The 25,190-nt window shown below is 41.3% G+C and overlaps 1 protein-coding gene across 2 annotated transcripts in view; it reads left to right on the top strand.

Annotated features, from left to right (window-relative positions):
* Positions 1-25,190, top strand: part of LOC140193948 (peroxidasin homolog) — a 291,164-nt gene that overhangs the window by 158,070 nt on the left and 107,904 nt on the right. The window contains exon 4 of one of the 2 annotated variants that reach the window (XM_072251153.1): positions 22,932-23,003. The exons of the other annotated variant lie outside the window; for it this stretch is intronic. Coding sequence (XP_072107254.1) covers positions 22,932-23,003 — 72 coding nt within the window. The remainder of the gene's footprint in view (positions 1-22,931; positions 23,004-25,190) is intronic. 2 annotated transcript variants of the gene reach the window in all.

The raw sequence follows: 25,190 nt of genomic DNA, 5'->3' as shown, positions 1-25,190 counted from the left end.
TGTCTCAGATCAGGTCCAAAGCATTTTTAAGGGTGGGGGGGGGGGGAGGGTGAGTAGCCGGAAGTTGTGGCATATTGGTGCCAATGATGTGGTAGGAAAAGAAGGTCCTGAACAGCGAATATGGGGAGTAGGGAACTGGACAGAAAGCAGAAAAGCATGATCTCTAGAGTGGTAATCTCTGGATTTCTGCCTGTGCCACAGGCCAGTGAGGATAAAAATAGGTTTTCTGGCAGATTAATTGTGTGTGAGAGGAATTGTTGAAGGGACCAGGATTTCAGATCATTTGTGAATCATTGGGATCTCTTCTGGGGAAGGTATGACCTGTACAAAAAGGACTATTTACTCCTGAACTTGAGTGGCACCAATATCCTTGCTGGCAAGTTTGCTAGAGCTGTTGGGAAGGGTTTGTCATTCTGATGGGAACCAGAGTGATAGGTTTGAAGATCAAACTATAAATTTGTCACCAAAGTATGTATTCATTATTCAACCTTGAAATTCATCTCCTTATTGGCAGCCACAAAACAAGAAACCCAAAAGAACCCATTTTTAAAAAATCCAACCAACACCCCAATGTGCAGAGGGAGCATTTCAAAACAAATTGTGCAAACAATAAAAGCAATCAAACAGTATTCAGAATGAAAGTGAGCCTGTAGGCATGAAGCCCTGTGCAGCCAGAGCAGGCCCAAGGCCTCAGCCTGGGTTCATCACACAGCACTGACAGCAGAGCAAAACGTCTTGGAGCCCACAGACATGAAGCCCAGGGCAGCTGGAGCAGGCCTCGGCCTCAGTGCAGCGGAAAGTGGAGCAAATTTCGCAGAGCAGCAAGCACCATCAGCCCGACCCTCTCCTCCTGTCTCAGTACCCTGCCTTTTCAATCCATCCAGCTTGGCATTTAAATCGTTCAAACATCAGGTCATTCTTCGTTTAAGACCTGGGCCCTGTTGCATCAATACGCTCTGGGCCTGGGCCCCACCTCCGCGTTCTGGCCTGTATCGACCTTTCCAAATCGGGTTAGCACGTAGATCAATCAAACCTCGCTGTCCGTTCAGGTGGACAGGCTGCGAAACTCCTCCTCTCTAACTTTCCTCCGCTCCGCTCGTCCCACCTCTATCTTGAACATGCCTGGACTCTCGATTCCGCCTTGCTTTCGCTTGTCTCTTCGTTTTCGGTGATTGTTTAACCACACTATTTTACAGAACCACCACTAAGTTGTCACCGCTCTCAGCATCGCCATCTGAATCCGGCACAGGATAGAGTGGAAAGGTTGGATTTGTTGGATGTGTTGAAATGTGTCACTCTTAATGCGAGAACTATTCCAGTGTGCAATGGTCTTAGAGCTTTGATCGGTATATGCAGCCATGACATTGTGGCCATTACATAGACAGCTGACTCAAAGGCAGCAATGGCTGCTTTTTTATCCCGGGGTTTAAACGCTTCAAAGGGGACAAGGAGAAAGTTAAGAGGTGGGGGAGTGCCATTGCAAATCTGAGATAGTATCGCAACTGCAGAAAGGAAGAATGTTTTGGAGTGATTGTCTACTGAGTCAGTGTGAGTGAAAGTGAGAAATCACTCTATAGCCCTCTGTCTTCCCTCCCTCCTCCCCCCAATAGCAAGGTGTAGATTGGGAAGCTGATTTTTGAAAAGATGCAAAAATAGCAGGGTTGTTGTCATAGGTGACTTAAACTTCCCTGTTGTTGATTGGTACCTCCTTAGAGGTTTAGAAGGGACAGAATATGTTAGGTGGGTTCAGAAAGGATTCCTGAAAGAGTATGTAGATGCGATGACTAGTGGAGAAGACATACTGTATCTGGCACAAGGCAATGAACCTTGTCAGGTTTCAGATGTCTCAGTGAGTGAGCATTTTGGAAATGGATCATAACTCCCTGACCTTTACTATGGCCTTGGAGAAGGATAGGAGCAGACAATATAGAAAAGTATTTAATTGGGGGAGGGTGAACTACGATGCTATTAAGTAGGAATTTGGGACTATAAATCGATTAGAAAGGCTGGTTCTGTAGCTGGAATCAAACTGGACACACTGGAGGCTGTGGTAGAACAAAGGACCCTATGGAAAAACCTGGCAATTCTGGACAATGTTTCTCACCCTCTGCATGCCACCTTGGCTGAACAGGGGAGCACCTTTAGTAATAGACTAATACAGCTGCGCTGCTCCAAGAAGCGTTATGTGAAGTCATTCTTACCCTCGGCCATCAGGCTCTATAATGAGTTGACCTATAGCAGGAGAAGTGATGACTACCCTCCTCTTAGATTGTTTGAGGTAACTTATTTTTTATTCTTTCTTCTAATATTTTTATATCTGTACACTTGTAATGCTACTGTGACACTGTAATTTCCTTTGAGATTAATAAAGTATCCGTATATCTAAATTGGGAACAGATGTACTGAGGAAAATGCATGAGGAAATGTAGAGGTTGTTTAGTGAGTACTTGCATGGGTTCTGGCATATGTACCATTGAGGCAGGGAATGGATGGCAGGATGAAGACAAAAGATGTAGAACATTTAGTAAGGAGAAGGAAAAAAGCATACTTAATGTTTAGGAAGCGAGGATCAGGCATTGTTCTGGAGGGTTACAAAATGGCCAGGAAGAGACTTAAGAATAGACAAAGGAGACCCCAAAGCAGGCATGAGAAGGCTGTGGGGAGTAGGATTAAGGAAAATCCCAAGGCATTTTACACATATGTGAAGAACAGGAGGATGACTAGAGTGAGGACAGGACCAGTCAGGGGAAAAAAGGAGGAAACATACATTTGAACTCGAAGGAGTTAAGAAAGGTCTATAATGAAAACTTTGCTGCAGTATTCACCTGTGAGAGGACCCTTGAAGAATCTGAGGACAGCCTTGAGCAGGCAGGTAGCTGGAGCACATCGACGTTAAGAAAGTGGATGTGCTGGAACTGTTGCAAAACATTAGGATAGATAAGTCTTCAGAGCTGGATAGTGCATACCCCAGGTTTCTCTGGTAAGCAAGGGAAGAGATTCTTGTGCCTTTGGCCACAGAGGTAGTACCAGAAGATTGGATGATGGCAAATATTATTCCTTTGTTCAAGAAAGATAATGGGCATATCCTTGGGAATTATAGATCAGTAAGTCTTAGCATCAATAATGTGCAAAATTTTGTCTCATAAATTAGAAGAAAGTAGGAATCTCTAAGAGTTCAACTGTTTGTTGACAAAATGTAATTTAGGAATCTTTTTTTTTCTTGTCAGTTCCATATTTTGGCTTAAACTTTTAATTATCTAGCAATTTGATTGAATCAATGAGAAGTAGTAATTTGAGTTTGATAAAATATAAATGATATTGTCATTTTGAACCAAAAGGTTCAGACCACATTGTATCCTCTGATTTCCCTACTGCATCATCTCTTTGTTCAGTCTTTTGATGCTTGTGACAAACTATTTTCAGGATCTATATGCTGACCTTTCTGTTGCAGCATTTTTTTGGGATGGAAAATAAACATGAGTTGTCTTCCTTGTATATTCTGCAAACATAAATATTATTCCAGGTCGCAGTCCACCTGTATGCTAAACCATACTTTGAACAAACAAAATGACAGTTTCTGGATCAAACGTATAACTGATAATGGGAAAAGTAACTTCACCATGGTGGGTCCCAAGCCTGGTTGCGAAAGGAGGAGGGTTGGGCTTGGGGCGAGCAACCCCATCCGTAAAAACCCACTGCCACAGAAGCACCACCAGAGACCTCATCCCTGGGAGAGAAAGGATAAACCAACAAGATGGGCTACACTTGGGGACAACTTGAAAGACTGGCCCAGGACAGAGGGCTTTGTCGAGTTGCTGTCGGCAGCTTATGCCCCACTATGGGTGATGGGCTTAAGTAATTAATGGGAAAAGTAATAGGATTTGGATTAGATAAATAAATTTAGAAATTGATGGTTTTATTTTCCAAATGTTGAGAAATGGTGAGGAAATTGTGAATGCCCTGGTCATAATTTTTGTTGCAGATTTCAGACTAATGCTTTCGAATTGAAAATGATCAAAGTCCATTATTAAAGAGCAGAGGTCAGAAGAAAGTAAACATGTTGATGTTATTGGAATCTTTCCTTACTTGCTGAGTGCTGGTATGGTTTTGACAGGATTTTTGAAGGGCTTTGAGCAGGTTTGATCGATGTCTTTTGAGGAGGTCATTAGCGTCATTATTTATGAGGTTACATGATAGATTGGTGCTGTGGCTCAATTAAGTTATGAAAAGTGATCTAATCAAGTTTGAATTGATAAACCAAATGTATAAATCAAGTTGAGAAATAAAATCAAAATAAGGTTTATTGTCACGTCTGACAAGGTGAAATGGAAAATTGACCTTCAGCAGCATCACTAATGCAACACCTGAGATGCAACATTCACAAGAAACACAATGCTACATAAATTGTATAATACTATTGTCCAGTAACACTTACATCCATGGTGATGAAGTGTTTTAAGAGGTGGGTGATGAAACATATCAACTCCTACCTGAGAATTGACTTGGATCCACACCAGTTTGCCTTATGGAGCAGCAAGTCCACAGCAGATGCCATCTCATTGGCTCTTCACTCAACCCTGGAGCACCTAGACAGCAAAGATGCATACATCAGGATCCACTACAGCAGGGCATTCAATACCATCATCCCCTCAAAATCAATCAATAAGCTTCAAGACCTGGGTCTCAAAACCTCCTTGTGCAACTAGATCCTCAATTTCTTCACTTGCAGACCCCAGTTAGTTCAGATTGGTAACAACATTTTCTCTACAACCCCCATCAGCGCATGTGCACCAGAAGGTTGTATACTTAGCCCCCTTCTCTACTCACTTTTCAAATATTTGTGTATTTTCAAATATGGGAGTTTTTCAAATAGGTATTTGGTGTCACTTTAGTTTTGAATAATTAAAACAATAAGGAAGTATTTTTAAGCTGAAACCAATATACAAATTTAATTTGTATTTGTATAGATTTTCAGGTCAATGAGTATAAATATCTAATGCTGTGTTTTCTCTTCAAGATGCTGGATCCTGGAGGATCAAACAGTCTGCTGGAGGAACTGGGAGGGAAGTGTGCTCTCTTTTGACCTGAATTATCAACAGTTCCTTTTCCCCCTACGTGCTGCTTGAACTACAGAGTTCCTTCAGCAGATCTGTTTGTTTTCTCATTTCATGTTTGGTTTTATAAATGAAAATCTACAAATGAAATAGAGTAAGATTAGTAACCAACAGTCAATGTGGATTAGGAGTAATAAAAGAGCATTTATTGTGGATGTGTAAGCATCTCCTGAAGCCATTTGGAATTGGGAAAAATAGTGCCTTAACCAATGGGGCCCATCACCTGGCCTTCTGTATTTGTCCATCTACTATATATTCCTCCCTCTGGTTTCCCTCCTCACCTCCTTTGCTTTATTCCATGTTCCTCTGTCCTCTCCTATCAGATTCCATCTAATTCAATCATTTTGCCACTTCCACCTGTCACCTCTTAGCTTCTTATATCATTCCCACACTACCCTTCCCTCATCTGCCTATCATCTCGCCACCAACCAGTCAGTGTTGTGTTTATTCACAAGTACGTGTAGCCACATGTGCAATGAAGAACGTACTTGCAACAGCACCACAAACACATCTTAAAAATAAGCAGCATTCACAAGAAAAAAACCATTTATACAAAAAAAATATAGAACAAAATACAATGCCATTTTAGAGTTGTGTTTGTTGTTGGCTTAGTCTTGCCAAACTATAATGCTGATTGGGTTTTAGCTGATTTGGGTTTTGCAGGTGGGTTCAAGACCCAAATGGTTGAAATGAAGTAGCTGTTCTTGAACCTGGTAGTGTGGACTTCAGGCTTCTGTACCTCCTGCCTGATAGTAGTCTTGCATCGCCCTATCACCCCCACGTTTTTAAATTGGATATCTACCCTCGTTCTTTCAGTCCAGGTGAAGAATATAGAGTTAAAGTGTCAACTGTCTATTTCTCCTCATAGATGCTACCTGATCCTCTGAGTTCCTCCAGCATTTTGTGTGTTGGTGGTGCAGTGTACTTTTCACTCTCCATCATGATTCAGCATCCCCTAATTGACTGGTCAATTCTCTTATCCAGTAGTTTCACACTCTCCCAGTTAGGTTAATCCTTAAGTCTTTCCCAGGAAGAGTAATGAAAAATTAAATTCCCAATACAATAGTGCACCAGAAGATGATGGTACACATACATTTCCAATGACACCAGTCAAAGTAAATTCTGCCTAGCAAAGCACTAAATTAGCAAAAGCTACTGGCATTGACAATATCTATCCAGAAATGCGTGAATCATCTCGGAGAAGAGGGTATCAAGTGGCTGACTAGCGCTTTCACTGATGTCATAATAAAAGAAAAACAGCCTGACACTTGAAAACGTGCCAAAGATATTGTGAAACCTGAACCAGGAAAGCCTCAGGTGATCCAGCAATCTACGGCCCAACAATTTCTCTCCTCTGCTTTACCTACAAACGTGAGCGTATTATTTTATCCAGAATATTACTTCAGATAGATGCTTACTTCTGATAGATCTGATTGAATAAGCCGGCTTCAAACAACACCACAATACCAGTGAACGAGTTGTCAAACATCGAAATAGGCTTTTGAACTCGCAAAGAAAGCAGGAACACCGGAGCAACTTTTATCGATTTATCCGCTGCATTTGGAACCGAGGCGTAATATTAAAACTAGCTTGAATCATCCCAAGTAAAATGTCTCCTCCACAGAATGACAAGCCACTTGTTCTTTCTTCACCTGCCTAGGATGTGACACTGGTTGCATTATGAAATTCCACAGGCGTTAAGTTACCAAGGGTCATTTTTGGCTCCAACCTTGTTCAATCTGTACCTCCGTGACCTCCTTGAAACCAAATCTGCTAAATTTGGTTACGCTGATGACTGGGTAATAGCCTACCAATCGAGCGATGTCAAATCCATTGAAAAAAACCTTACCAAAGATATCAACTCCCTATTCAACTACTTCTCAAAGTTGTACCTAAATATGAATGTCAACAAAAAGTAACTTCCATATTTCATCTGGACAGCCAATTAACCATACTTCAATTTACCCAACAATCCACCCAAAGTACCCAATAGTCACACTAGATTGAACTCTCTCATACAAGATACACCTTCAAAATGTTGAAAAGGAACTAAAATCCAGAATGGCCATGATAAGGAAGATAGCAGGAACCAAATAGGGTGCTAACCAGTCATTCCTAAGAATATCCAGCCTAGCACTGTTTCTCAGTTGCCGAATATTGCGCATGCACTCACCTGGGAGAGGAGTACTCACACAAACATCATCAATACGCAGCTCCATACTCCTGTGAGAGTAATCTCAGGAGCCCCAAAATCGACACCTGTCCAATGGCTCCCAACACTGAGTGGAATAGAAGAGCAGCATCAGCAAAATTCTACAAGTGTATCCAAAATATGCCCAGCAAATTGCAGTGCGTAATCTCATCAAAAATGCTTCTCCAACTTCCTGACTCAAATCCCAAAAATTTTTCTAAATCTTGAAAAACCTCAACCCCTATGACGAACACACTAAATGGTGCCGTTACTGGCACACCAACACCCCCCTTCCCCAACAGAGATCTGATCAACAACCCCATCTCTGTCCTCCTGGGCTTTACTACAGCTACCAGAAAAAAAAACTGGACAGCTGCAAATAGGCTCTGAAGTGGACATGCCAGAATATCACAAACACTAAACTGATGGGATGCCTGACAAACCCCAGCTTGTCCCTGTGGTGCCCCAACCCAGGATGTCCTCCATCTAGTCCAAATGTGCCCTCTGGCCAAGATTTGAGACGGCTTTGCCGCAGACAATCGATGGGGCCACGAGCCGGAGGAGTGGCTTGACAAAAACCAATTAGAAAGTGTGAATAGAAAAACATCTGCCCTACGAAACAGTTCCCAGTCAGTATTCTGAATGTTTTATTCCAGTTTTACTTTCATCTTTGTTGCACTATTTTTTTTCTGTTACAGTTTCTTTGCCAATTCCACTTCCTTCCAGTTTTGTAAATCAGTGCATTCTTATCCTGTTCCTGGCTCCATTTATTTCCTTATTTAAGCAGGTGGTAACATTTTTACATCTTGCTTTTGACCCTGACTCTGATCCCTCATTGTCTCATTGTTACTGTGCCTCTTCCCACTTCATTCACCTATATCTACATACCTGTAGCTCTCATCCCTCTTTTTTCTTTCGATTATTTTGTTTCAATTGCTGCTTTCCTTTTTTTTCCTTGTTTCTCTTTTCTCCCCCTCTGTCTCTTCCAAAGTATTCTGTTTCTTCAGTCTTGTCACTGCTTTGTTAAACTACTAACACTTGTAACAAAACTCCAGCACAGTGTCAATTTCATTAAATACAGCTTGCCGGATCCTTAATTTTGGCAAGTCATAAAGAAGTACAACACAGAGGTAGGCCCTTCGGCCCCTCATGCCAAAACTATTTAAGCTGTCTACTTACACCAACCTGCAGTGGGACCATAGCCTTCCATATCCCAACTATCCATGTACCTATCCAAACTTATCTTAAGCATTGCAATCATGGACCAGTTGTGCTGGCAGTTCATTCCACGCTCTCACGGACTTCTTAGTGAAGATGTTTTCCCTTATGTTCCTCTTAAACTTTTCACTTTTCACCTTTCACCCTTAAATCTGGTTGTAGTCCCACCCAACCTCAGTAGAAAAAGCCTGCTTGCATTTACCCTATCTAGAGTATACTTTTGTATGCCTCTATCAAATATCCTCTCAATCTTCTTGTTCTGAAGAATAAAATCCTAACCTATTCAATCTTTCCTTATAACCCAGCAACATCCTTGTGAATTTTCTCTGTACTCTTTCAGTCTTGCTACTTCTTTCCTGTAGGAGGTGACCAAAACTGAACACATTACCCCAGCTATGGGTAAATAGCCCAATGCCTTGTGGGAAACTTCGGGAGGGACGAAGACTACAGAAGTACACCCAGACAGCAAATCCAGAGTGGAGCCCCTAAGTCGTCTGAACGTCATTGACCATTCTCCCAGCAGCTCCTGCAATCAAGCTGGTGCCAAACATGTTGCTTCATAAGCTTTCCTTTGGACTACACTGGTGAGGCTGAGAGGGGCATCTTGACAACTGGACATCTCAGGATTTCCATACCTTCAGTCCAGGCCTGTGATGATGGTCATCGTCACCCATTGCCCTTCAAAACAGATGAATGCTAACCACAGCCACTCCAGATTAGGCCTCACCAACATCTTGTACAACTTCAACATAACATCCCATTTCCTGCACACAGTGCATTGATTTATGGAGGCCAATGTGGCAAAAGTTTTCTTTACACCCTATCTACCTATGACACCACTTTCAGCGAAGTACGGGCCAAACTCCTTTGTTCTACCACAATCCTCCATGCCCTACCAAAGTGCAGTGCCTCTCACTTATCTGCATTAAATTCTGTCTGCCATTTTTGAGTCCATTTTTCCAGCTGATGCAAATCCCTCTACAGGTCATGATAGTCTTCGTCATTGTCCACTACACCTGCAGTATTGATGTCATCAGCAAATTTGCTGATCCAGTTAACCACATTATCATCCAGATCACTGATATGGGTGATAAACAACAAAGAACCTGGCACTGATCCCTGCAGCTCTCCACTAGTCACAGGCCTCCAGTCAGAGAAGCAACCATCTACTACCACTTTTTGGCTTCGCCCACAAAGCCAATGTCTAATCCAATTTACTGTCCTGAATGCTGAGCAACTGAACCTTCTTGACCAGCCTCCCATGTGGGACCTTGTCATATGCCTTACTAAAATCCATGTAGACAACATCAACTGCCTTGTCTTCATCAACTTCCTCAAAAGACTCTAACATTGGTTAGACATGGCCTGCCATGTTTGAAGCCATGCTGACTATCGTTAATCAATCTATTCAAATACTTACATCTGGTCCCTTAGCATACCTTCCAATAACTTTCCCACAACGGAGGTCAGAGTCACCAGCCTGGTTTATGTTTAGAACCTTTTTTAAAAAGAGGAACAACACTGGTTATCCTCCAGTCATAGAAACATAGAAAACCTACAGCACAATTCAGGCCCTTCAGCCCACAAAGTTGTGCTGAACATGTCACTACCTTAGAAATTACTAGGCTTACCCATAACCCTTTATTTTTCTAAGCTCCATGTACCTATCCAGAAGTCTCTTAAAAGACCCTATCGTATCCGCCTCCACCACCGTTGCCGGCAGCCCATTCCACGCACTCACCACTCTCTGTGTAAAAAAAACTTACCCCTGACATGTCCTCTTACTCCCAAGCACCTTAAACCTGTGTCCTCTTGTGGCAACCATTTCAGCCCTGGGAAAAAGCCTCTGACCATCCACACGATCAATGCCTATCATCATCTTGTACACCTCTATCAGGTCACCTCTCATCCTCCGTCGCTCCAAGGAGAAAAGGCTGAGTTCACTCAACCTATTCTCATAAGGCATGCTCCCCAATCCCTGGCAACATCTTTGTAAATCTCCTCTGCACCCTTTCTATGGCTTCCACATCCTTCCTGTAGTGAGGCGACCAGAACTGAGCACAGTACTCCAAGTGGGGTCTGACCAGGGTCCTATATAGCTGCAACATTACCTGTCGGCTCCTGAATTCAATTCCACAATTGATGAAGGCCAATGCACCGTATGCCTTCTCAACCATAGAGTCAACCTGCGCAGCAGCTTTGAGCATCCTCTGGAATCCTCTGGTACCTCTACTGTCACTGAGGATGATTCAGTATCTCTGCTAGGGTCCTGGTAATTTCTGCACTTGCCACCCGTAGGATCCGAGGGAACATCTCGTCAGACCCTGGGGATTTATCTATCATGGTTTGCTTCAGGTTAGCAAACACCATCTTTTCTGGTATCTGTACAGGGTCCATGAAGTTGTTGCATCTTTGCCTCTTTTCCTTAAACTCTATATCCTTCTGAGTAAATTCAGATCTTTGGACCCCTTGATATTATTCAATTTTTCCTGAGGAAGTCCAACCGTGTGTACAGTTTTGTTTTGATGCTGCCATATAGCTGCTTTCATGTAATGATTATCTGTCACCTTAAGCCATCTCTTGCTGATATCATCCAGCTGCACAGCTTATTTGGAGAAAAGGATTGCCCTATCCAGTTGAACTTTCCCCCTGCTCCAACACTGGCTCACAACTGAATGCATTGAGCATTAATAATAAAACGGCCACCCATACACTGTCATGGAAGAAAATACTGAAAGTGGGGAGCTGGTTTTGGTTGTCACTGGGATTGCAGAAAGCTGACAAAGAGCATTTAAAATCATCTCTGACCACCTGTGTTAAACACTCAGCATAGTAACTGGTCGAATTTGCCTTCTGCTCATGTAGTAGTAGAACTGAACAGCACAATTCTACATTTAGCACAAGCAGTCACAAACCCTTTGTGTTTTATTTATATGTAATGTATGTTAAAAAGATTTGGAGGCGTTTGCCAACTTGTGGGAGTAGAAAGGTTCTATGGGTGTGGTATTTACTCAGTGAAGGCAAGCAATATATTCTTTCCAGTAGACTTTTTTTTTAAAGTGAAAGGTATTTGATAACACTTGCTTCAGCCATCTATGACATAGTGCTATAAGCAGAGTTGATGGTAGCATTGGTAACTTGTACAGCTAACCAACAAGCAATGAAATCTCTGAAAATAGTGCTCTTTGAAATAAAGCTCAAAGAGCTGCTGAACTTTGGGAAGCCTGTTACTTTGCTGCTACACGACTCTCTCCACAGCTGGAGGTAAAGAGCCTCCAAATAGAAGCTGCTGTGATGTACAACACTGCCGACACATTTCCCATCCATTCATAAATTTCTAAATCTTCTGTTCAAGACCCAGATCTCCCTGACTAAATTTGACGTTGCATTTTTTTTAAACAAAGAATACGAGGAAATGGAGAAATAGACCTTAGAGGAAGGAAGGAGTTAATGTCTGGGGAGGAAGAAGAAGAGGGAGGGATCTCAGAACATCAATGTTGAATAACATTGTTGGAGTTGGACTGCGACCAGTCACTGAGCGGGCGTCTAGTGCTGTGGCTCTGAGAGCAGAGAGGTGAAGAGAACTGCAGTGATGGTAGGAGATTTGATAGTCAGAGGAAAGATATGAGATTCTGTGGGTGCAATAGGCACCTGAATGGTACATTGTGTCCCAGGTGCCAGGGTCAGGGATGGCTCAGATTGGATCCGTGGCGTTCTCAAGCGAGATGGAGAGTAGACAAAAGTCTTGGTGCATTTTGGCATCAATAACATAGCTAGAGAAGCTGAGGAGGTCCTGAAGAGAAATTTTAGGTACCTAGGTAGAAAGCTGAGAAACAGGACCTCCAGGGTGGTAATCCCTGGATTGCTGCCTCTGCCATGTGCCAGTGAGGGTATGAATAGGATGATTTGGCAGGTGAATGTGGCTGAGGAACTGGTGCAAAGGGCAAGGGTTCAGATTTATGGATCACTGGGAAATGTATGACCTGTACACAAGGGACAGGTTACACCTGAATCAAAGAGGAACCAATATCCTTGCAGGCGAGTTTTCTAGAGCTGTTCAGAAGGGTTTAAACTAATTTGGCAAGGGAATGGGAACTGGAGTGATAGTGCTGAGGATGAAGTAGTTGGTTTACAGAGGCCATTTGTAATGACACTCCTATCATCAGGAGAGGCCGATGATAGGGCAAAATTTCAGTCAGCAGGATGAGTTGCAATGCAAAAGCGGACAAAATCAGAAAGGTTGAATGCAGAAGTGAAGGTATTGTATTTGAATGCGTGCAATATACAGAATAAGATAGATGAACATAGGATAGTTTGACATGTCTGATGCTGTGGACATCAGTGAATCATGGCTGAAAGGTTTTAGCTAGAAGCTTAATGTCCAAGGATACACATTGTATGGAAAAGACGGATAGGTAAGCAGAGGGGGTGGCATGGCTCTGTTGCTAAAATAAAATGAAATGACATTATTTGAAAGAGGTGACACAGGGTCAGAAGGTTTTGATTCATTGTGGATAGAGCTAAGGAACTGCAAGGGTAAGCAGACCCTGATGGGAGTTGTATACAGACTCCCAAACAATAGTAAGGATGTGGTCCACAAATTACAATGGGAGATAGAAAATGCCTGCCAAAAGGGTAATGTTACAATAGTCATGGGGAATTTCAATATGCAGGTTGATTGGGCAAATCGGATTAGTGCTGAATCCCAAGAGGGTGAATTTCTATAATGCCTATGAGAGCAGTTTATGCTTGAACCAGCTAGGAGATCAGCTATTCTTGATTGGGTGTTGTGCAGTAATCCGGAATTGATTAGAGACCTTAAGGTAAAAGAACACATAGAGGAATGTGATCATAATATAATAGAAATTTGAGAAGGAGAAGCTAAAGTCAGATGTATCAGTATTACTGTGGAGTAAAGGGAATTAAGGAGGCACGAGAGAGGAGCTGGCAAAAACTGATTGGAAAAGAACACTGGCAGGGATGACGGCAGAGCAGCAATGCCTGGAATATCTGGAAGCAATTCAGAAGGCACCAAATATATATATCTGAAGGAGGAAGAAGTATTCTAGAGGCAAGGTGACACAATCTTGACTAACAAGAGAACTCAAATCTAAGATAAAAGCCAAAGAGAGGGCATATAATAGAGCAGAAACTAGTGGAAAAGAAAGAGGATTGGGAAGCTTTTAAAAAGCATCAGAAGGCAACTTAAAAAGTCTTTAAGAAGATAAAGATGGAATACAAAAGTAAGCTAGCCAATAATATTAACGAGGATACCAGAAGTTCCTTCGGATACATAAAGTGTAAAAAAGATGAGAGGATATTGGACCACTGGAAAATGATGCTGGGGTGGTAGCAATGTGCGACACTGAAATGGCGGATGAACTGAATATTTATTTTGCATCAGTCTTCACTGTGGAACACATTAGCAGTATGCTGCAAGCTCGAAAGTGTCAGGAGGCAAAATATGTGTGAAGTTGCCATTACTAGGGAGAAGATGCTTGGGAAGCTGAAAGATCCGAAAATAGAAAGTCACCTGGACCAGATGGTGTACACCCCAGAGTTCTAAGAGAGGTGGCTGAAGAGATTGTGGCGGCATTAGTAATGATCTTTCAGGAATCACTAGATTCTGGAATAGTTCCAGAAGACTGGAAAATTGCAAATGTCACTCTACTCTTCAAGAAGGGAGAAAGGCAGAAGTAAAAAATTATAGATCAGTTAGTCTTACATCAGTGGTCGGGAAGATGTTGGATTCAGCTGTTAAGGATGAGGTTTCAGGGTACTTGGCGGCATGTGATAAAATAGGCCATAGTCACAATAGTTTCTTCAAAGGAGAATCTTGCCCGACAAATCTGTTGGAATTCTTTCAACAAGATGACAAGCAGACAAAGGAGAATCAGTAACCCAATCACAAACAAGAGAAAATCTGCAGATGATGGAAAGCCAAGCCACAGACACAAAATGCTGGAGGAACTCAGCAGGCCAGGCAGCATCTATAGAAAAAGGTACAGTCAACAGTCTTGGCCCAAAACATCGACTGTATGTCTTTCCATAGATGCTGCTTGGTCTGCTGAGTCCCTCCAGCATTTTTTGCTGGTTGCAAAGGATAATCAGTGGATATTGTTCACTTGGATTTTCAGAAGGTCTTTGACAGGGTGCTACACATGAGGCTGCCTAACAATCTAAGAGCCCATGGTATTACCAGGAAGATACTAGTATGGATAAAGCAATGGCCGATTGGCAGGCAAAGAGTGGGAATAAAGGAAGCTTTTTCTACAATAGCCTGTTCCACAGGGGTCTTTGTTGGGATTGCTTCTTTTTACTTTATTTTACGTCATTGCCTTGGATGATGGAATTGATGGCTTTTCTGTAAAATTTGTGGACAATCCGAAGATAGGTGGAGGGGTGGATAGTTTTCAGGAAGTAGGGAGGCTACAAGAAAGACTTGGGCAGAATAGGAGAATGGGCAAAGAAGTGGCAGATGGAATACAGTATTGGGAAGTGTATGGTCATGCACTTTGGTAAAAGAAATAAAAGGATAGACGATTTTCCAAATGGAGAGAAAATTCAAAAATCGGATGTGCAAAGGGACCTGGGAAACCTTGTTCAGGATTCCCTGAAGGCTTATTTGCAGGTTGAGTCGGTGATGAGGAAGGCAAATGCAATGTTAGCATTCATTTCAAGAGGACTAGAGCATAAAGCAAGGATGTAATATTAAGGCTTTATAAACCACTGCTGAGACCTCATTTGGGTTCCCTTACCTAAGTGGTCCCCCTTACCTAAGAAAGGACGTGCTTACATTGGGGTGGGTTCAAAGGAGGTTCACGAGAATGATTCTGGGATTGAAAGGCTTGTCATATAAATGATCTGTGTGGGACTGTGCTCACTGGAATTCAGAAGAACAAGGGGTAACATAATTGAAACTTTTATTGAATGATGAAAGGCCTCGATAGAGTGGATATGGAGAGTATAATTGTGTGGATAGTCAGAAGCTTTTTCCCAGGACTGAAATGGCTAACACGAGAGGGCACAGTTTTAAGGTGCTCGGAAATAGGTACAGAGGAGATGTCAGGGGTATGTTTTTTTACACAGAGAGTGGTGAGTGCGTGGAATAGGCTGCTGGCAATGGTGGTGGAGGTGGATATAATAGGGTCTTTTGAGAGACTCTTCGCTCAGTACATGGAGCTTAGAAAAATAGAGGGCTATGAGTATAGGTAATTTCTAAAGTAAGTACATGTTCGGCACAGCATTGTGGGCCAAAGGGCCTGTATTGTGCTGTAGGTTTTCTATGTTTCTATGATGTTTACAATGTGGGAGAGTTCAGGACCAGAGGACACAGCCTTAGGACACCAATCTCTTCTATTAGAAAAGTTGAGTCATGTAGATTTTAAAGCAACATATGGTTGTGTCAGTGGTAATATAGGCACCTCATTAAATTCAAGAAAGCACATGGCGAGAAGGATGATGCTGATGCTCCAAGTGCAGAAACATGGAAATCTCCAAAACTCCCCAACTGGCTTCAAAAGTTTTGTGCGGATGATACCTACAGTGTGACAAAACAGGTCATTTTTATCATGCCACTGCAGGATGGTTCCTTTGCTACAATCATGCAACACGATCAGGTTCAAAGAAAACAATGGATCACAGAATTGTGTATTGTTCAAATGTCAGAAACTAATAAAAAGAAATAGTTGCTTATTAGGAAAAGTATTTAGCCTTGATGCCTTAAGGAGCTAAGAATGAATAGTTTACTGATCGAGTACTATGCTAATAAGAATGCATGGATGATTTCCGATTTTTTTTTACAAAATGGCTGATGATGTGGGATATTGAGCTACAGCGTACATTAAGAAACGTTTTTTTTTGCTTGTTGACAATTGTGCAGCACATCCTAATTTAGAATGTGTGAGAAGCATCCAAGCAGAATTTTTGTCTGCCGGTACAACCTACTTGGTGCAGCCAACGGATATGGGAATCATAAAATTTAAAGATGTTGTACCATGGAAAGTTGGTGAACTACATTCACAAAGTAATTGAAGAAAATCTACTGACATCTTCAACAGCCAAGGAGGTAAGTGCAAGGGTTAACCTTTTACAAGGTGTACTGCTTATCACTTATGGTTGGCGAGAAATAATCAGTAAGATAATCCAGAACTGTTTTTGCTCTCTGCAGTTTCAACCATTCAGGCATGGAGATATCAGAAATGGCCAGGAGTGAAAAATAAATAATTTCACTTCTTCAAGTTAGGAACTGCAAAAAATTTGAAGGTATCAACAATCTAAGTGAAAATAACAATGGAAGTGAAGATTTGGAAGATGCAATCACCGAAAGCATTGTATCAAAACACCAAGGCGGGAAATATGAAGACGAGGAAAGTAATGAACCTAACACATCTGAACTTAGGCTAGTGACTACACAGGATACCAGGAATTTTATTGTTGGATTTCAACATTACTTCATGCAGGCAGAAAGGCAATGAAGGCAGTTCATTACCTGTGCTAGGTGTCTGCACCAATTTTATTCATTTACAGTCAATCGGAAGAACACAGCTGTGCTCATTGGATGAATTCCTCTGTCATTTCCCATTAGGAACTATAGTAGTATTGGTAGCTCTCTACTTTGTTCTGTATTTTATTTGAATACATAATTTGTTAGTTAAATGGTAGTTTGTCTTTTTTATACCTTTTTAGCTATTTTCATGAAACTTCAGCTAATTGGGACACCCACTTGGGCAAAAATGTACAGGTCACGATGTTTCCCAATTAACTGGCATGTGCTGTATTTTAAAGTGGGTTGGAATGACCATTTCTAACACACAGACTCTAGACTTACATTCTTGTAAATAGATTTCAAATGTGTTGTATTAGTTTATATGCCATGTTCCTTTCTGTTTGGAATTTTTATCTCCATATATTTTTAATAAGTTCCCTTTTTCGCTGACATGACTTATGTGGTTTAACAATTTTATCATTTGTCTGATGTGGTATCAATAACTGCAAATAAGTTCTATTATGGATTTTTTACCCTCAGCTGTACTAGTACCTATATATAAAAAAAAATCAGTGAAGATGGCACTTTGATCACTGAGGAATGTAGTTTTGTTCAGCTGTAGACATGGACATAGTTGAATGGCAATGAATTTGAACCTGATAGTAGAGCAGAGTGCTGGAAATTGATGTTGACTGAAGCATGTGTAGTTTGCCTTTTAATAGGTGAAAGGCTAGTAAATATTGCTACTGAAAAGATTATGGATATTCGTAGACAGATCCCAGAGTTTACTTTATTTCAGAGGGGTGTATTGAAGCATCAGTGAAGATGGTAACAACTGGATTATTTTACTACATCACCATATCCCATCTCTATCTTTGCTTTACATATTTATGCTATCAATCTGGCACATGCAGCTAGCCCTCCATCTGTGAAAGGTTTAGATAATCATAACGTCAGAATAGACTAGAAAAATAATGCTTTGTTTTCCAAAGGAATACATTGTTCAAATTGATATATTAGTCAATTTTCTATCTACAGAATACTTCTTATCATCTCTTCATATTGTGCTAATATTATTTTATGTGCTATATGTGACGTACTGTGTTTGTACCTTGATCCCTGAGGAACATGGTTTTGTTTTGCTGTATACACATGTACGGTTGAATGAACCTGATAATAGAGCATAGCCTGCTGGAAATTGATGTTGAGTGAAGCATATGTAGTTTGCCTTTTAATAGGTGAATGGCTAGTAAATATTGCTACTGCAAGGGTTATGGATATTCACAGACAGATCCCAGAGTTTTCTTTATTTCAAGACTTGGATCCTTTCTGGATCCTTCTGCTGAACATTGAAAACAGACACTTTCCAAGGGCATCTTTCATAATTGAGGCTCTGTATCACGAGAGGTATTTCAATCCTTGTAAATGTCCTATTTCCAGAGAGTTTACATGATTCCTTCATCCTGAGTGAGTCCAGAGTGTGGAAGTTTTCAGCTTCAGGCACTGCCCAAATTGAATGGTTACTGGGGGTCCAAGGGTATCCTGTGCTACCCTGGCTCCTCATTACTGCCCAAACATTGTAGGTGAAGTACTGTTGGCTCTTTTCGGTATATGGCCATGTGGAAAAGACATTTTCATGCTTGCTGCAGAATCTATATCACAAAAGCAGCAAAAATTCCAGCACATCAGGGCTGCAAACTGAATACAGGGAGGAGACTATCAGGAAAGGTCAGGTGTTGGTAACATCTCAGAGCCCAAATGAGACATGAATTGCCCTTGCATGCTGCTTCGCAGTCCAGTGTAACGCTTGACTAAATGATCCCCTGCTCTATTGCTTTAATGGCTTGCTTTACTTTATTTTCTGATGAATAATATTTCATTTGGATGTGGAATCTCTGCATGAAGCACTTCATCCTGTGTCCTGGCGCAGCTTCCTGGCGTGTATCTGATTCGGTCTTTCACGCTGCTCAGTTGTCCTTCTTGCCACCACTACCTCAGTCTCCTTTGTGGTAATCAAAATATGCATTGCTCTTCTGAAGTTTTCAAATCTCTTTCAGGCAGCATTACGATAGAGCCCAATGAAGTAGAACATAGAACAGTACAGCATAGGCACACAAGCTATTCGGTCCACAATCTTGTGCCAAACCAATTAAAAAGCAAATCAAAAACACCTGATACTGGCCCTCCCTCCTACATCCCTCCATCTTCCATACATCCATGTACCTGTCCAAACATCTGTTTAAAGCCCCTAGTGTATTTGCCTCTACCAACATACAGGGCAGCGCACTCTAGGCATCTACAACTCTGAGTTTAAAAACTAACTTACCTCTCACATTCCCCCTTGGACTTGCCCTCTCTCACTTCCAATGCATGCCCTCTGGTAGTAAACATTTCAACCTGGGAAACAAGTACTCCCTGTCTGTTCTATATATACCTCTCATAATCTTATAAACCTCTATCAGATCTCCCCTTAGTCTCCAGTGCTCCAGAGAAACCAACCCAAGTTTATTTAGCCTCTCGTGATAGCACATGCCCTCTAAACTAGGTAGCATCCTGGTAAACTTCTTGTGCACCCTCTCCAGTGCCTCAACATCCTTTCTATAGTGTAGCGGGGCAACCAGAACTGTATGCATTACTCCAGATGTGGCCTAATGAGTTTTAATAAAGTTGCAACATTACCTCAGCCCTGCGGACTCAATGCCTCGACTAATAAAAGCAAGCATTCCTTAAGCTGCCTTAACCACCTTTTTGCCTGTGCAGCCACTTTCAAGATGCTGTGAACTTGTATCCCAAGGTCTCTCTGCTCTGCAACACTGTGAGAATCTTGTCCTTAACACTGTACTGTTTCCTTGCAATTGCCGTCTCAAGGTGGAACAGCTCACATTTATCTGGGTTAAACTCCATCTGACAGCTCTCTGCCCGCATCTGTAACTGATCTATATTATGCTGTTTTCTTTGCCAGTCTTCTACACTATCCACAACTCCACCAATTTTGGTTTCATTCGCAAACCACCCATCTAGGTTTTCATCCAGATGTTGTATATACGACACAAACAGTAGAGGTGCTAGCACAGATCCCTGCGGAACAACAGTAATTACTGACCTCCAGATAGAATAAGTTCCTTCAACCTCTACCGTCTATGCGTATGCCAGTTCTGAATCCATATAGCCAATTTGCCACAAACCCCATGCACCTTAATCACTAGATAAGCCTCAATAAGGAACTTTTGTCAAATGCCTTACTAAAGTCGACGTACACAACATCCAATGTTCTACCCTCTTCAATCTCTGTTGCTACGTTTTCAAAAAACTCAATCAAGTTGGTTATACACGACCTGCCCCGCACAAAGCTATGCTAGCTGTCTAATTAGGGTATGGGTTTCCAAGGGCTAATATATCCTATCTCTAAGAGTTTTCTCCCCTTATTTCCCTACAACTGGCATGAGTCTCACCTGTCTATAGTTCCCAGGATTTTCCCATATTCCCTTCTGAATAGAGGTAGAATATGAGGCATTCACCAGTCCTCTGGGACTTCACCTGTGGCTAGAGAGGACAAAAAGACACTGGTCAAGGCCCCAGCAATCATGTATCTTGCCTCCTTCAATAACCTTGGGTAAATCTCATCAGGTTCTGGGACACTGGCTTGGTGCCAGAGGACTAGAAAATTGCAAGTGTGTCTCCACTCTTTAAGAACGGAGGAAGACAGGAGAAAGGAAATTTATAGACTAGTTACCCTGACCTCAGAGGTTGGGAAGATGTTTGAGTCTATTGTTCATGAGGAAGTTATGAAATACTTGGTGAAATAGGACAAGATAGGACAACATCAGCGTGGTTTCCTTCAGGGAAAATCTTGCCTGATGAACCTGTTGCAATTCTTTAAGGAGATTACAAGTAGGATAGATAAAGGGGGTGCAATGAATGTTGTATATTTTTACTTTCAGAAGGCCTTTGACAATGTGCCCAATCTTACCAAGTTAAGAGCCCATGGTATTATAAGAAAGTTACTGCGATGGTTAGAGCATTGGCTGATTGGTAGCAGGCAGCAAGTGAGAATAGAAGGATCCTTTTCTGGTTGGCTGCCACTGACTAATGGTGTTCCGCCGGGGTTGGTGTTGGGACTGCTTCTTTGCATGCTGTATATCAATGATTTAAACGATGGAATAGATGGTTTTTGTCAAGTTTGCAGATGGCATGAAGATTGGTGGAGGGACAGGTGGTGTTGAGGTAGGATGCAGAAAGATTTAGACAGATTAGGAGAATGGCCAAGAAAGTGGCAAATGAAATAGTGTTGGAAAATGCACGGTTATGCATTTTGGCAGAAGAAAAAAATGTGCTGACTATTTTCTAAACGGGGAGAAAGTCCAAAAATCTGAGCTGCAAAGGGACTTGGGAGTCCTTGTACGGAACACCCTAAAGGTTAACTTGTAGGAAGAGTCAGTGGTGAGGAAGGGAATGTTAGCATTCATTTCAAGAGGACTAGAATACAAGAGCAAGGATGTGATGCTTTATAAGGCACTGGTGAGGCCTCATCTTGAGTATTGTAAACAGTTTCAGGCTCCTCATCTAAGTCAAGATGTGCTGGCATTGAAGAGGGTTGAGAGGAGGTTCACAAGGATGATTCCAGGAATGAAAGGGTTCTCATACGAGGAATGTTTGGCTCTGGGTCTGTACTCGCTGGAATTTAGAAGGATGAGGGGGGAATCTCATTGAAATCTTTCAAATGTTGAGAGGCCTAGACAGAGTAGAGGTGGAAAGGATGTTTCCCATGGTGGGAGAGTCTAGGACAAGAGGGCAGAGCCTCAGGACAGTGGGATTCCATTTAAAACAGATGCAGAGAAATTGATTTAGCTAGATGGTGGTTAACTTGTGAAATTTGTTCCCACAGGCAGCTGTGGAGGCCAGGTTGTTGGGTGTATTTAAGGCTGAACTTGATAGATTCTTGATTGGACACAGCCTCAAATATTATGGGGAGAAGTTCTGGGGATTAGGGCTGAGGAGGGGGAGAAAAGGATCAGCCTGATTGACCGGTGGAGCTGATTCGATGGGCCAAATGGCCTAATTCTGCTCCCATGTCTTATGTTTTTATCCACCTTAATACTCGTGTGTTGTGGAAGGTAACAACATTGCAGTGAAGCCTCGTGTAAACACACGGTTCCTGTTTGACAGTTTCTCTGTATAAACCACCCTAATGTTTTTTTTAAACCAACTTTCCAATTTTTTGAGGTGGTGAGGTGGTGCAGTGGTGTAGGTGGGGCGGAGGGGAGAAACAACACACGGAACCAGATTGCTTGTTAATGCTCAACCCAGCCTTGTTTTTGTGCTCTAAAAATGGTGAAATTCAGTTACGGTGTTTTTCCCACAGCTTCTATAGCAAAAGGTCATGATATTTGATAAAGGAGGTGAGAGAAGGAGAAATGTGCTATGAATCTTTAGAATGCTCTCCATGGAACCCCAGTTTCTTCAATATACTCAATAGTGTTTTGATGAATCAAAGAATATGAAAACAGAGAAATTTGAGTTGATGTGAAATATCCTCCCCCATCTTTTTGAATGATGGAAGGTTAGGGCCATATAGTTTATTCCTACCCCATTTTTTTTCATTTTTTCACCAGTTCCTGGCTGCCTTGCATACTTCCTGCACTTTATGTCACTTTTCAAAGAGTTTCATCATTAAAAGTCTTGCCTTCTTATCCACTTAGTTGAATATCATAATCAGATTGGACGCCTCTGTCTTAAGTTTTGAATTTAATTTATTTGAAGCTAATTGTTTTTGTATAAATTTCAACACCTGTTTATATGGCTATTAAAATATAATCTTTGGCATACCCAACAACAGACAACATCTGCTTAGATGCCCAAAATACCTGTTCAGTGCTTTAGGTGGCCAGTCACTAATACTACTGATTATTTCTTGTTTCAGCTATTTGTACAAGAATGAAATCCAATCACTTGACAGGCAAGCATTTCAGGGACTTGTCTCTCTAGAACAACTGTAAGTGCCTTTGCTATTCGTGTTCCATTGCTGTTTTATTGTATTTCTGGGTGTCTGCTGCTTGGCTATTTTCTCAGCTTGCCAGTAAAGTTTCTTTGGCTGGTTGTCTGGACAACGCTTGCATGCTTTGCATGTCATAAATGAACAATTCACCATTAAAGGAAAGTGGGAAATGTGGCTGAAGGCAGGCCTGGGCAATCAGGACTTTTCTGTTGTGTATGCTCAGCAGTACTGTTCAGTGCATTGTTTTTTTGTCTAGATGTACTTGTTGCTGAGAAAACATTATCATGCATTGTTTAAATGCTCAACTCTTGTCAAAAATTAGATGTTCAGTTGACTCCATATATTGGAATATACAAACTGTATTTTGCATTAATCATTACTCTTCCTAAAGAAACAATTTGTGCATCTTTCTACCAAGCATGTAAAATTTTAATAGCTTCAACCCAATAATTCAGGATTTTGCATATACACTAAGCCATGCAATTTTTATTATATGGTAATGCAATTATTTATTATTCAACAAATGATTTATGGCATTTTGTTTACATAAGCTAAAACATGCTCTACTGTGAGAAATTAAATTTATCAAATAACTATCAAGTTGTAGTGTTTATCTGTTTTTCTTCCTCCCCTTGCTGCTTTATAATAATTAAGAGTTTATACCCAAATTGTTTTTTTCTAATGCATCTTTATTTTAAATTCTCTATTTATGTGCATAATTTAAATTGAAACTCTTCTCATGTGCTTCAAAAGTGACATAATTCTATTATTATGCTACTTAGTTTGAGGCATACTTGTATGCATCAGTCTCAGTGCTCATGCCATATCTCATCAAAGCCAAGCCAGCAATTTAGAATTACTGACTAAAGATGAATAGATTCAAACACTTAATAGTTGGCATGCAGCAGGAATGTGCATTTTTTTAATCAGGTAAGTTTCAATATACTTTTACTGAACTTATGTGGTAAGCTAATCGAGTTGGCTAAGTTATCAGGAATGGTGGTTGAAATTGACACCACCAATTATCACATGAGCAAGGGGAAGAAACAGAAAACTGCTAATTTTGTAAAAGTATGGTGAATAGATATAGAGGACTACACCCTAAATTCATTTCCACAATGGAATGCATTTACTGTAGTTAACAGCAGTATTTTCTTTTAATGGATTCATGGCTTTCAGTTGAAGGAGAATTGAGTGACTTTGGGGGTGGCCTCTGGTTTTGCGTTAACTGCAGCTTCTCTCTGAACAGGATATATTTTTTAGTATTTGTCATTGCAAAAAATTAACCATAGCTCAGCTGAATGAATCTAAAATTCTGGCTGATGTAATAACAGAGTTACCAATGGTAACTCGTGTTACATATATACAACTGTGGTACTGCTTTGCACAACTACACTTGGGTGTTGGCATTAGCGCATAATCCCATTCCGGCTGTAACACACAGACCCATCTCAAAGTGGCATCTATTTTCCATTTATGACTATTCATCACTATGACATGAATGATTGGTCATTAGCATGCTTTAAACAGAACAAGATGAGTTTCAAAGGCACCTGCTATTTGTGTGTGTTAATGCAGATGGCTACTCACTACAGGCACCCTGTTATTAGGGAAAACTCTGTAACCGCAAGCCTGAGACATGGCCGAACTTGGAGGTAGCTGGAATGCATGATCTTGAGTTTGTAATTGCTGTCAGTGTTGTTATTGGCACAATGAAAGTTTCCAGAAACTTAAACAGAATGCCGAAGCCTTTACGAAACACTAAAGATAAACACAATGTCAGTCTGAATGTGCTACATAAAACTGTGGGCCTTTCAGCATGCTGCAATTGCTCAGATTGCAACAAAAGCCTTGAGAAGCAGCATATTATCTAAATAAACAGTGTTTAGGCCTTTAGTAACATGCACAAAATACTGGGGAACTCAGCGGTTCTAGGGTTAGTTTTCAGGGCCTCAGCCTTTGCTGAAATCCCTGACACCCTTCCACAGTGTAGGGGTGACAGTCTATCTGTGATGGGAGTTCTTGCTTAAGGTCAGAAGAAGCAAAGAGGTGTGGATAGAACAAAGACCTGTACATGGTAGAGTGGAGATCAAGAGACAATTGATGTGGCTGCCAGCTAGGAGAGGGTGAGTGATAATTGAATTGACTTTATTACTTACATCCTTCATAAAAATCCTTGTTATG

Source organism: Mobula birostris, chromosome 2, assembly GCF_030028105.1.
Source record: "Mobula birostris isolate sMobBir1 chromosome 2, sMobBir1.hap1, whole genome shotgun sequence".
In the NCBI taxonomy this organism is placed as follows: domain Eukaryota; kingdom Metazoa; phylum Chordata; class Chondrichthyes; order Myliobatiformes; family Myliobatidae; genus Mobula; species Mobula birostris.
This window is presented reverse-complemented; position numbering and strand designations above follow the sequence as displayed.